This window comes from Leptopilina boulardi, unplaced genomic scaffold, assembly GCF_019393585.1.
Source record: "Leptopilina boulardi isolate dan_hultmark-lab unplaced genomic scaffold, ZJU_Lbou_2.1 LbouV2_110, whole genome shotgun sequence".
Classification (NCBI taxonomy): Eukaryota; Metazoa; Arthropoda; class Insecta; order Hymenoptera; family Figitidae; genus Leptopilina; species Leptopilina boulardi.
Genome location: NW_026137653.1, coordinates 277,413 through 292,260, shown reverse-complemented (window position 1 = coordinate 292,260; position 14,848 = coordinate 277,413). Strand labels below are relative to the sequence as shown.

At 25.1% G+C, this 14,848-nt stretch overlaps 1 protein-coding gene across 1 annotated transcript in view; it reads right to left on the bottom strand.

Moving 5' to 3' along the window:
* Nucleotides 1-14,848, bottom strand: part of LOC127277661 (uncharacterized) — a 65,004-nt gene that overhangs the window by 49,391 nt on the left and 765 nt on the right. The window contains exons 3-4 of the mRNA XM_051298969.1: nt 14,573-14,694; nt 14,386-14,480 (exon numbers count right to left, since the gene is read on the bottom strand). Coding sequence (XP_051154926.1) covers nt 14,386-14,480; nt 14,573-14,694 — 217 coding nt within the window. The remainder of the gene's footprint in view (nt 1-14,385; nt 14,481-14,572; nt 14,695-14,848) is intronic.

Here is a 14,848-nt window from a genome sequence, read left to right as displayed (position 1 = left end):
ATCTGAATTAGTAAAAATGATTACTAATTTAAATTAGTGACTCACTTTTTGCTTTAGAATTAGTTAAATTTTACTAATTATTAGTAAAAGTTACTAATAATTAGTAAAATTTATTTTAATTAGTAAAAACTAATTTAAATTAGTGACTCACTTTTTGCTTTAGAATTAGTTAAATTTTACTAATTATTAGTAAAAGTTACTAATAATTAGTAAAATTTATTTTAATTAGTAAAAACTAATTTAAATTAGTGACTCACTTTTTGCTTTAGAATTAGTTAAATTTTACTAATTATTAGTAAAAGTTACTAATAATTAGTAAAATTTTACTAATTTAGAAGCAAAAAGTGAGTCACTAATTTAAATTAGTAAACATTTTTACTAATTCAGATTTAGAGAGTACATTGAGAAAAAAGATTGGTTGGGGTTACCATTTTTAGTTAGTAAACTACACCCAGAGAAAAAATTTATTAGTTTTGAATAAAAACGTATATTTAAATCATTTTTATTTATTTCAAATAAATATTTTATTTAAATTAAATAAATAAATGTTTGTTTGAAATTGTCGTATATGTTTCTTACAAATAAACAATTTTATTAGTACTTTTTAAAAAGGTACATTTGTGGCAAATAAATAATATATTTAATTCAAATAAAAGTTTATGCGAATTCAACGCAAGCATGCGCAGAATACTGTATACGATATAACTTTAAAGATGTCGGACGTAGTGAAAACGAGGTGACATATTAACGCGACCAAGCAGTTGTTTGTACAAGGATTGATTATTATTTGATTAAAACAAATACTAATTTCTGGATAATTAAAGAAATGTTTTAATTCGCGAGTGTTTATTAATTAAATCACACTTTCCTTTTATTTTGAGTGCCTTTCTCCCTGTTGTGTCTCAAATGTGAAGCAGAATTCAAATCAACTTATCATTGACACAGAGAAATGGAAATTGTTATGTTTCAACAATATCCACGGAACATATACAAAAAAATAAACACGAAATGTAAAAATTTAAGATTTTCAATTTGAATCATAAATTTTAATTATATCAATTTCAGAATATTTGGCTGAATACCAGGCAATTTTGCAATTAAATTTATTACATTCAAAACTTTTTATTTATTTGTCCTAAATATAAAATATATTTGTAGCAAATAAAAATTTATTTGTCTCAAATTTAAATATAAAAATTTATTTGAGACAAAGAAAACTTTAGTAGGCTCTGAGACAAATATCCATTTTTATTTAAGTCAAATATATTTTATTTAATTCAAATAAAACATTTCTCTGGGTGTATGCTGCTAATTAGTTGTTACTATTTTTATTTGGCATAACTATTTTATTAGTTGGTCTTTCTAATTAATTGGTTGGACTAACTATTTAGTTACCTTACTAATGAAATAGTTAGGCTGACTAATTAAATGGTTAACTAATATATAAACAAAAATACTTTTACTACACGGAAAAAAAATTTAACTAAAACAGCGAAACGTTTCACTATAGTAGCAAAAATTTTACTTGTTTCAGTTAAATCTTTCGCTATTCTAATAAAATCTTTCGCTGTTTCAGGTAAATATTTTTTTCCATGTAACGAAATGGTAATCGCAACCAATCGTTTTTCTCAATACTATTTTATGCAGGGCTGTATCAAGGGTATACAAAGGTGTCAAATTTTTTAAAATTCCAATTTTTTAATTTTAAAATTCGATTTTTAAAATAGCTTGTAATTATCGGTTAATGAGAATTAATTACCTCATAAAACGTGATGAAATTATTTGTAATTTTTAAATTTTTCTGAGAAAAAAAAAGTAAAAAAATAAAATATAATCAAATTAAATTGGATTTTAAAATGTCTGAATTTAATCTGAAACTGAAAAAATATGCAAAAAATGTTTCACGAATTTTATAAATTTATATATATATTTTGCAGGAAAATGTAATTTTGCTACAAGTACAGAATTTACATATTCGTGATTATAATGTTATTTAAATAAATAATGTCTTTTGCGTACCCGTGACCTTTTGAAAATTTTTTCAAATAATATCTTATTTCCCTTTCTATGTTAAAATTTTTAGAAAATTATCCCAACATAAAGTAAATTATCGAATTTTATTATATTACATGATATTGTATATATATTGAGAAACATTTTTTTTTTTCTTCAAAAAATCAAGCTCATTTTTCAAACAACACATAATAAATGTTCGCGTGTGTGGGAGGTACATATATAGAGATACGCGAAAAATCTCGCAAATGCAATACATTTAATATATATATTCTTAATTTCTTATATAACAAGCAAATTCTGCATATATTCTAATTTTGTTATTTATATTCAGTTAAAATGAATCTCGTAAACTTGTAAAGAAACAGAATGAGACTTGTTGCGTGCTTGAAGCGCTAAATATGTGAAGATAATAAATTTCCGTTAATTAATATTCAATAAAAATAATAATAATAATAATAATAATGTTTGTACTCGCAATTCTGTATTCCTAATTTAAGCGTGTCATTAAATTGTCCATATATACAAGTGCCTTTAATTTGCACATAGTAATTAATTTACACAACTTATTTGCTCGAGAGTGAAAATGTCACTGATTCGACAATTTTCTTTACTAATTAAGAAACATTTATTTACCAATCGAATCAATTAGGAATTTGATATAAATATAGTGGCACCGCTAAACTTTCAGAAATTTTTATTTATTATTAATGGATATTTTAAATAAAAATGTCAACTAATTTCAAATTAGTACTCTCTAAAAATGTTTACTAATTTGAATTAGTGACTCACTTTTTGCTTTAGAATTAGTTAAATTTTACTAATTGTTAGTAAAAGTTACTAATAATTAGTAAAATTTTTAGTATTATTATTATTTATTAGTAAATTAGTTAAATTTTACTAATTGTTAGTAAAAGTTACTAATAATATAGTAAAATTTAACTAATTCTGAAGCAAAAAGTGAGTCACTAATTCAAATTAGTAAACATTTTTACTAATTCAGATTTAGAGAGTACAGTAAAATTTTCTTACTAATTCATTAGTTTTTTTTTTAAATTGTATATACGAATTTTTGTTACTTCTTAATTTTTTTTTCCTATTTATTTACACTTTTTCTAAATCTGAATTGTGAAAAATTTTAACTAATTAGTGATTTGCTATTGAATGAATTAAAATTTACCAATAAATTAGTGAAATAATTTTATTTTTTACTAATTCATTTTTAAAAATTATTTGATTCTATCCGTTATACTTATTGAACATTGGAATTTAAAATAGAAAATGTAATAAATTCATAATTATTACATAGAAAAAAAAAAATGTCACTTTCGTTTCAGAAAATAATTGTTCATGGATCACTGAATATTTTATTTGCATAAAGGTGTTTTAAACTACGAGTAAAAAGAATATATATATACAGTATATAGAAAAAGAGTTGAATTCTATAAGGGGTGGTTCACGCTCCACTGGTCAGAGAACAAAACTCCTTGGAGTTTTCTCCTATGCAATAAAAAGAGGAGAATGTCAGTAAGCAATAATAAAACGTTGCCATTGTAATGGTACTTCCTGTATCACTTGCGAACTTCATTTTTCAAATTTATCTTCATATTAACATAACAAAATTCTTTAATATATCGACTAATTTATTTTCTAGTAGAAAATAATTTTTTTCCAGTTTCTAACTTTTTTTGTAAAAAAAAAAAATTTAATTAAATAAATAATTTAATCAATATTTTTTTTTTCGAAAAATTATACAATTTGGAAAATTTTATAATGAATAAGAATCAAAAATGATCTGGTGAATTCACAGGGATTGATAAAATTGCAAGACGCGTCTCACAATTTATGATGATTACTCGCCCACGTATATCGATTACATTTTCTTTGTATTATAATGCGTATTTAGCGTATGCATATATATGCACGTCGTTAGAAAGTGTATATATATATATATAAATATATTCGAGAAGAGCAACAACTATCAACTACTGACTTCGAAAAAGAAGCTGCGAGAAGGAGAGTGGAAGGTATCAGGTGAAACAGGTTCGAGGTTCGAGATTCATTCACATTTCACAACCTTGAGCACAGTAAAATGCATCCTGATATATCAGGGGATTTTATATATATATATATATATATATATATATATATATATATATATATAAAAACCTCACGCTCATAAATATATCAAACGAAGTATCTAATTGTTGAGCGCTGCGAAAAAATATATCCGCTTTATTTGAAAAAACAATACCCATCGTGGAATATGCGTAATTATATACCTTATTCGCGCGAGAATAAGCGTGTACAATTATTCAGGAAATAAACGATTTGGATATTTTACATTGTGCTTAGAAGATATCTTCGTTTCAAAAGGTTTTATTTTCTTCCCTAAAAAATTTTTTTTCTTTTCATCAAAGAAATTTTTTTTTTGAAACTACACTGAAAAAAAAATTTATTTGATTCAAATACTCGATTACTTGACTATTATCAAATAAATATTTATTTGTATCAAATAATTATTATTTGAGTCAATTAAATGGTATTTGTTTCAAGTACAGAAATTATTGGTTCAAATACAATTTATTTAATTCAAATAAAAATTATTTGGTTCAAATAAATATTTATTTGATAATACTCAAGTAATCGAGTATTTGATTCAAATAATTTTTTTTATTCAGTGTAAGAAGCTTTTTTTATTTCAAAAAGAAAAAAATTTTGAATAAAAGAAAACAAGTCAAAGGAATTTGGTTTCTTTAAATCAAAGAAATATATTTTCTCTTGGTGTATATATATATATAATTTACAGAAACTTAAGAATTATAATGATATTCAATGTAATTTGTTCTTGAGATTAAAAATAAAATACTCATTCCAGGAAATACTTGAATTCAGTAAGGATTAATTATTATTATACAAAGAATTTTTATTAATTTTTAAATCCATTTCAATATAAAAATACGAATTTTTGATATTGTTTTTATAACGAAAGTTTATAGATGAAAGGGAATTTTAAATGTTCACTTGAATCATATTATTTATTATCTAGAGGCAGTGATCTAAAACGTGGGCCGGTTTGAACATCGTTGCCCACGCTTTTCTTATGTGCATGTATGGTCAAGCATAATACATATACACACAAATAATAAATTAAAATGATTTTGACATTCTTAACAAATGTATTTAAACATTATATTAGAGAAACTTATAAAACGCTAAAATTTCTTATCCCAAACTCTTTTATTACATTAATAAAAGATATTTTTATTTAATAAACTAAATTCAAAAAATACACCGATTATATATATTGTGCAAGAAGAAATATATTCAAATAATCCGAAAAGAGGTGAAAAATCACAACGTTCATGAAGCATGTAATTTTTCACTTAAGAAAAATTTAGTGAAAGCAAAAGGAGAGTGAAGGGTGACAAAAGATGCTAATTTTTTTTTTCATTTTGGAAGCGCCCCCTTTTTGAATTATGTAAATTTTTTTCGTTCCACCTGAGAGTCAACAGTTGTCGTGATCGTCTCTTGAGAAAATTTATTTTAATTTATGCGAAGCGCACGGTGGATGGTTCCGACTTACGTCAGGTAAAGTGATCATAAGCTGACCATTGCCCTCGATCCTTTACTGCGATTTTTGTCACCTTTTTCGAAAAATAGAAGATTTTGGAAAGGTTTTATAAAAGTGTCAAGCAGGAAGGATTATCGACTAAAGCAACATGAATTTACCAGTTCAAGATGAGGAAAAAGGAAGCAAGTTGCAAAAATATTGATCCATATATAATCCCTTACATTTCATGGAATTCCTTCTACTTATTAAATATATATGTCAAAAAATTAACACACGTCAACCTTGGAAGTTTCAATCTCATCCTTTTTTAATTACCTAACTATTATTTGAAATTTCGTCAAAAAATCTTAATTTATTCAGAAACCATTTTTGGTTTGACAAAAAAAAATAATGTCAAATCAATCATTTTTTCAAAAGATCAAATAAAAAATTTAATTAAAAAAAAATTTTTTTTTGATAATTATAAAATACAATCAAAAAGAAGTGATGAATAAATATTAATTTTCGCATTTGGAATGAATAATTCATTAATGAGAAAAAAAGGATTGGACGCACTAAAAGTGTTAGGTATAATTAACGTTAAGTAAACTAAGGAATTTTGAACGACCTTTCTTTTTCTCTCTCTTTTTTTTCTGGTGACAGTTCTTAAGACCTCCTGTACAAATAGTAATTAACAGGTTGAACGCATGGCGAACTGTTCGCCTTTAAAAACAACTTCCAAATTGACAGGTGAGGGACCTCTTTTTTTTTTTTTGAAAAACGTCACGTGTGTAATCCCACACCCCTCATCGTGCTCGTCTAAGTGCATGCTCGATGAAAATATTATACAATATTCAGCTGGCAAAGGAAACTCAATTAATTGTCGCTACAATAGGTGCGTCAACGGACGTAAAACAGCATCTGCATTCACCCTTATATTACTATTTCTTTCGGCTATTGTATATAATTGACCGGAAGCTATAAAAATGAAAATAGTGTTGCAAAAAAAAAGAAAGAGAAAGATAATTATCACCCCACGGGGGTGTGTATTTTCGCACATTCTACAATAATTATTATTTGTCAACGAAAATTATTTATCGGGTAAAAAAATTCACACAAAATCCAGAAAAAAATCAAAAATATGATAATATCTTACAGCTGGTAAATATCTATATTTTTTTTTCTACTAAACATTTTTTTCGAAAATTAACGATTTTATTTAATACTTTAATCGCTCTTATCTTTATAATATTCATACAGTGAAAAAAGTGTTTGGTATTCACACTCAGAAAAAAACTCGTTTGAAGCAACCAAATTTTGGTTAAAAAATAAATACATTGATATACAGTTAACCGAACATTTGGTTGCATAAACCAAACGTTTATTTATAGCTCAATCAAATTTTTTCTTTGTTCAATTTTATTAAAATAAACCAAACAGTTATTTAGATCAAATAAATATTTATTTGAATTAAACAAATTTTGGTTTGAACTAACCAAAAAATTGGGTAAATATAAAAAAATGGTACATATCTTTTTTCTGAGTGCACAACCAAAAGTTCATTGAGAAAAAAGGTTTGAGCTGACAACCAAATATTTCATTCAATATATGTGCAACTAAAAGTTTTTGGTTGACACAACTAAACTTTAGTTGACATCAACCAAAGTTTGGTTGAGACTACCAAATTCTTTTTCATTTTCTTATTTAGTCGTCTGAAACAAACTTTGGTTGTTGTCAACTAAAGTTTAGTTGTGTCAACCAAAATGTTTTAGTTGCACATATATTGAATGAAATATTTGGTTGTCAGCTCAAATCTTTTTTCTCAGTGTTTGGTTGGTATTTAAGCAACCAAAATTTTTTTGTTGAATCAACAAAATTTTAGTTGTCCCAATCAAACTTTAGTGAGGACAACAAAAATCCTTTTTTTTCTAATTTTGGTTCAAACAAATTTTGGTTGAAACAATTAAAATTTTGTTGATTCAACAAAAAAAATTTTGATTGCTTAAATACCATAACCAAACGTTTGGTTGTCAATACCAAACCCTTTTTTCAGTGTAGAAATATCAAATTCTTTGATAAATATATAATTTTGTCATATTAAAAAAAATATAATTAACATAATGAGTTTTGCCATCGAGTATTAAATATCAAAAGTAATTTATCACAAAAGAAATCGATACACTTTCTAGAATGAATACTCCCATTTTGGAATTGAGTTGTCAGGACAATTAAGGGTGAAAACTATAAATCATCAATAAAAATTTTTTTTGACTAAAGCAATATGTCATATATGTTTTATCTTCCAATTTAGTATATGGGGATTGTGCAATATTTTGTTTCGTAAGCATTTTATGATATAATTGATTGTATATACCAAAGTTGGGCGTGTATACAGAATTTCTCTTCTCAATGAAATAATGAACCAATCTGATCACGCGAATCAAATTTCTTTCTCTTTCAATTTTTTTTTACATCTCTCTCTTTCTTTTTTCATTTATACTACTATAAAATTATGAAACTTATCTCTTAATAAGCAACTTCCCTTTTTTCATAAATATTATCTTAAATTAAGAAAAAAAATTGTTTTATTTATCGGTAAATAAAAGAAAATTTATTAATCAATTCAAAATGGAGAATAAGAAAATGTGAAAATCCAATTAACTTTTTTAAATCACGGTATGCGTGCGCATGTTATCTTCTATTGACTCTCAAAACCGCGCATCTTGGCATTTTTCAAAAAAAAAAAGAGAAAAAAAATTTAATGTGCCTCGCATTCTTACATTTATTGCTTGAATGTATAAAAGATAAGAAAACATCTTTGAATGCTATAGATTATCCTCTTATCCACCTGTGGTCTCCCGCAGTACAGGTTTGTGGCCAATAAAATTACTTAATTTAATTAATTAAATAAAATTATTTTTATTTAAGAATTACTATTTAATTGGTCATAAAATTGTTAAGTGAAAATTTTATATTATAACCAGTAAATTTCCAAAAAAAAAAAAAAGAATTTTCTTTATATAAAATGTCTAGACATTAGTCTAGACTTAATTAACAGGCGCCAAAAATGCTCGCCAAATGCATTTTTCTTGCGGTAATAGCTGTTTTTCGACTTTTTCAACATAGTAAACAAAAAGTAAACATTTTATCTCTATTTAAAGATTTACCGGAAAATTAATCTTTTATCTTCATTGTAAAACAATTAACAAATTGTAAATATAATGAAGATAATCCAATTTTTCGCTTAACCAAACTATTACTTTTTGGTATTACTATATTCTATATACATTGTAGATATTTTAATAAAAATATTTCATAATAAAACTAAATATAATCATCACAAAGCGTATCGAAATAGTTAACGTACTTTTTTTTTACGTTTACATATATATATATTTCCTCTTGAAGCAAGCGGCACAATAATAATTTAACAAGACGATTTCACACATGAATGAATTCGTAAAACTTAGACGTCCAGACTTCATCTCCTGGGGTCAGGAGAATTTTTCGATTATAACGGGGTTGCTAACTATGCATATACAATCTTAAATTGCAATATGAATGGCAACATATGTAACATAAACTTTATAATCTTGAGGCGATAGAAAATAATAACCTTCAATGATAATTTTAAAGAACCCTATTCTATTTCTTATTTTAAAAGTGCTCTCTCGCCCTTCTTTTTCAGCTTATATAAATGCTGATCGCCCTTTCTGAATGTATCTGTTTTTTTTTTTCAAAAAAGAAAATATCGCCTTTAAACTAGTAATTTGACAAGATTAATGAAATGTTATGAGTGTCTGATATAGAAAAATGAGTTACCCCCCCCCATGTAAACACCATTAATGATGGTCTTATATATTTGCTTCCTTTTTTCAAAAAAAGTCTATACTTTCGTATACATAAGAAAATTAGAATGAATGAGTCAATATTATGGAGACATGTGTTATAAGGTAGATTCAGGACCTCCAAGGAACAAGAAATAACGCGTACCACATGCTGTCTTTTACACCCTGGGGGAACATTTTTGATCACTGAACCATGAAAATTTAATGTCCACTCTACTGTCTTCAAGTCTCTATACCTATATATACGGTTACTTGGGGCGGAAGTGCGAATGTGTGCCAATTTACCCCAGGCTATCCTAATTCAATATTTTCCTTCTCGACTGAATTGCGCGCTCAACGGTTATAAAATTTAAAGAGCGGAAATGCAAGCCAAGCGGAAGTTAATATTTCGAGAGAAAGAAAGAGAGAGAGAGAAAAAAAATTAGTAATCTTTTTAGAAAATTTCATATTAACGAGAATATTATTACACTAAAACGAATTTTTTCAACCTAATATGAGAAATATTATATCTAAAGGAATAAAACAATTTAGCAAAAAAAAAAAAGAAGGTCCAAATATAGAAAGCATAATTTACGCTAATGACTAAATATTACACTAAAAATTATTTAAAATACATTTAAAAGTAAATTACAATTTGAGAAGGGAAAATTTATTCTCTTTTGTAAAAAAAAGGCGCCTCTCATTAAAAGCTTTTTTCCCTAATAGAATAACTATTTTAAAAAAAAATTATTTTCTTTATAGACATTAAAAAATTAAAAAACAATTTTCGTAAATTTATTTAAATGTCCCTTTTTCTCTTTTTTTCCAGAAAATATCAGAAATTCACATATTTTATTTTATAAAAAGTAGAAAAAAAATATTTTTTAAATAAAAAAAAAATTATTTATCTCAAGTAATCAGTTACTTGACTATTATTTGAAACAAATACATATCAAATAATAATTATTTAATATAAATAAATATTTATTTAATAATAGTCCAGTAATAAATTATTTGAATCAAATAAATTTTTTTTTTTTATAAAAAATAGTTTAAATTTCTGACAGTGAAAATATAATATAAAAAACAGTTTCTATTTGACATTTTACTTAATCAATAAGTCATTGAGACTCTATAAACATCCCCCGGATGGAAGTGAACGCAAATAAGATAAATTAGTTTGATAGAGAGTTATAGAAATTCAGTTGTTTTAGCGTAGGAGAAAAACCTCGTAAACATGCATAATATATAGGCGTATATGATAGACAATTTGTTGTATAGTTTTCATCAGATTGTATATCATCTCAGGGAGATTTATGATTTTTCATTAAACAAACTAATTTTATATTCGCGAATGAAAATTAAATTTTTCCTATGTAACAAATATCAAACAAAAAAAACAATTTCACCAAATTTTTCCCTACACTGAAAAAAAATTTATTTGATCCAAATACTGGTGTATTTGGTTATTATCAAATAAATATTTACTTAAATCAAATATTTCTTATTTGAATTGAATAAATGGTATTTGCTTCAAATTAATTTCAAATACTGGTGTATTTGGTTATTATCAAATAAATATTTAATTAAATCAAATATTTCTTATTTGAATTGAATAAATGGTATTTGCTTCAAATACTGAAATATTTGATTCAAGTAAATATTTATTTGATAATAACCAAATACATCGGTATTTGAATCAAATACATTTTTTTCAGTGTATCATTTTAAATCTAAAATAAAAAAAAAATTTATTTTGATAAATAAATTTAAAATAGAATTTTGAAATAATAATTTAAAATTGTAATAAATAAATTAGTTTTCAATATAAAATGCAATTTATGTGTGGAAGAAAAATTGCGTTTTTCCTCTCATTTATTGATAGTTATTTGTCACTGATGTAATCCGAAGAGGCAGGAAATGTCAGTGATATATTTTATTTTATGTTATACACGCGTTATCGAGTGTTTAAAAAACGGCTTCTGACAGGAAGAATAAGACAACGCCTTGCTCACCAGCAATTACGAGTAGTTGTATATAGTAAATTTTATTGTTCGCCATTCAAAAGACCGGCTCCACGACCCACGACATGTTTCTATATACATATTATATATACATGTTGGAACCGTTGGAACCAATTATAAATTCTTATCATTTACCACGTATGCGAAAGCAAAACACAATTTTATCTATTGTCAGTATTCATCAACTTATTACAATTGCTTTCTTCATTAAAACCGCATGTAATGCGCGTGTGCCATTTCTATAAATTATTTTTGAAATAAATATTTCTATCAAAAAAATTTTAATATAATTTAATTTTTAGATGTTCATTCAAGGACCTGTTGGCTAAAATTCAAAAAGAAAACTATCGATTACACTCAACTCAACAAAGAAATACGAGTAGGATAAAACAAGTTATAATGTTATTCCCACGCTGGGATGCTACCAACGACTTTCGCTATTATTCAACTCTGATATCTATTACGAAACTGATGTTATAGGCTCGCATCTCTGAGATATTTTCCATATAGAAGTGAATGAATTTTTCCAATTATTATATAACATAATCCCTAAGAAATTTTCCATTTCACGGGAGATTTTCATTCAAAATTTTTTTTTCCCCGAAACATTTTTTTCGAAATCTATATGAAAAATAAGGATATAGGTATTTTTTTATTTGATAAAAATGAAGGAAGTTATGATTTTTTGAAATTTAACGTCAACGATGGAAGTGTGTTTTCGGGACATTTTTTAATCTATTGTACTAATAAATTAAAAATTATGCTATATATGAAATTTGTTCATTTTTTTCATTTTTTCTTAAATTTTTCAAATATCTGCTCAAAAATAACGTATCTATAAGAGAAGTAACAAAAAAGTTGAAATTAAACTCAAAAAGTGAGTTTTCTCTAAAGAGACACTTTCGATTTTTATTTATTATTTTTTTTTTTGCATTGCAATCTCTGATGACTAAAGAATTTTTTCCCCTATCTGCGAAAGTGGTACTTTTAGTTTTTAAATTATTATTTTTAATTTTCTTAGTACGGCTCACAGAATTTAAGCAGTTATTTTACAAATACAACCTTTTTTCGCTTTTTCCATTATTGTTCATTTGTTTTTTTTAATTTTAATTTTTTTTAAAAATCTTTGCGTCGAGCTTAAAAATTGTAAATAGTAATTTAAAAACTAAAAGTACCACTTTCGCAGATAGGGGAAAAAATTCTTCAGTCATCAGAGATTGTAATGCAAAAAAATTAAAAATCGAAAATGTCTCTTTTGAGAAAACTCACTTTTTAAGTTTAATTTCAACTTTTTTGTTATACTTCTCTTATAGGTACGTTATTTTTGAGCAGATATTTGAAAAATTTAAGAAAAAATGAACAAATTTCATATATAGCATAATTTTTAATTTATTAGTACAATAGATTAAAAAATGTCCCAAAAACAAACATCCATCGTTGACGTTAATTTTCAAAAAAATCATAATTTCCTTCATTTTTATCAAATAAAAAAATACGTATATGGGTCAGAATTTCTCAAACGGATCACCTAAAATTCAGAAATTTTTTTTTTTTTAATCAAAAATCATTTCTTTTGACTCCTTACATGGTAAAAATAAGTCCCTGAAATTTTTAGGTCAAAAAAAAATTTTTTGTTAAAGTTATAGACAATTGAAATTTATTGCAGTCTTATTTAAAAAAAATTTTTTCTCGAGTTCCTGTTCACCAATTTAAAAAAAAGGGTTTTTCTCGTCTTAAAATGTAGTTTCTAAATATAATTTTTATTTTGAAAAAAGTTCATATTTAATAGATTTTTATATTATTTATTTATAAAATGTTATTAAAAAATAGTGTTCTTGATGTCCTACAGAAAATTAAATTATTTTTTTTGAATTCCCCACACAATTTTGTATAAGAAACCGTTGAGAAAAAAAATGAGACTAAAAAAAAAATTTCTGAATTTTAGGTGATCCGTTTGAGAAATTCTGACCTATATCCTTATTTTTCATATAGATTTCGAAAAAAATGTTTCGGGGAAAAAAAAATTTTGAATGAAAATCTCCCGTGGAATGCCCCATATCAAATCACGAGAAGAATTATATTTACGAATTTTAGAAAAAATCGATATTTTCTATTACAAATAAAAAGAAATTGAATTTAAAAGAACCTTTTCTTTCTCATCCAAAATGATGATTTTTCTATTATAGTGAAATTTATTAGTTATATATATATATAGTCAAAAAGGAGTAGTCAAATGTATATAATATATACGATTCATTTCGAAGAAGACTAAATTATTACTGGTGGTGAAAGTATTTGGTATGGGACCATCAATATTATAACACCTGTCAACTTAACTATACTGTCACCTGCAACGATCTCTGCGGGGGGTTAACACTGAAAAGGGTATGCTTAAAAGTATTACTGGTAAAAGTATTTTTCTTCTATACAACAACCTGCTTCAACTAGAATTTTAGGACAATTGAGCTTAACGTACAATTCGGTATAAATTATACACTATACGCAGTCCCGTCTGTCACAATTTGACAAATGCATTATTTTACACACAAGGCCACCATTCCAAAAAAGGGGGTTCAATATATCTATATATATATATACAATACGAAATTAAAATTTATATGAAATTTGTTCATATAGAGATTTATTATAAAAAAATATCTACTTTCCTTCTGTTAGTCATTAATCAATAGAAATATTTTTTTTTACATCAAAAAATAATAAACGACTACAAAATCGATATTATTTATTTTACTGCAATATTTTCGATTTAGTGACTAATTTAGTGACCATAACGATTATTTGTTGTCGAGTGAAAAATTGTAACAATTATAAATTGTTTTAGTCTAATTTAAATTGTTTTACCATAAGTAAAAAATATTTTAAAATCAAATAAAAACGGGAAAAAATTTTTCTAAGATAATTAAAAAAAAAAGAATATTTTAGAAAAAAATAAAAAAATTATGTTTACTTTATAGACTGAAGACTAGATCCATTGGAGTTAAAGCAGCTGGAGTCACATTTGTAACGAAAAAGAGGCATGTCACAGTATCCACAATCAATTTTCTAAAACAAAATGATTCATTATAAAAATAGTAATTTAATTTTGTTTTAATTATTATTTTTTTTTTTTTTTGATAAATTAATAAAGTTCAAACCGGTGGAGAAGGTTGATAGCAAGTGCACGGTTGCGGATAGCAGCATCCAACTCCAGTTGGTCCTGGACCAAATCCAATTGTAATTTGCGGTAGCACAGACCAAGGAAAACAGTTACATCCGGCTGTAAATTAAAATTTTTATATTATTACAATGAAATGAAATTAATATAAAATATAATTAAAAAACACGAGTTTGAGATTTTTTATTTATAATTAAAATTAAAAACATCATTTTTATCTCTTGGAATAAAATGAACAATTAATTGAATAATTATA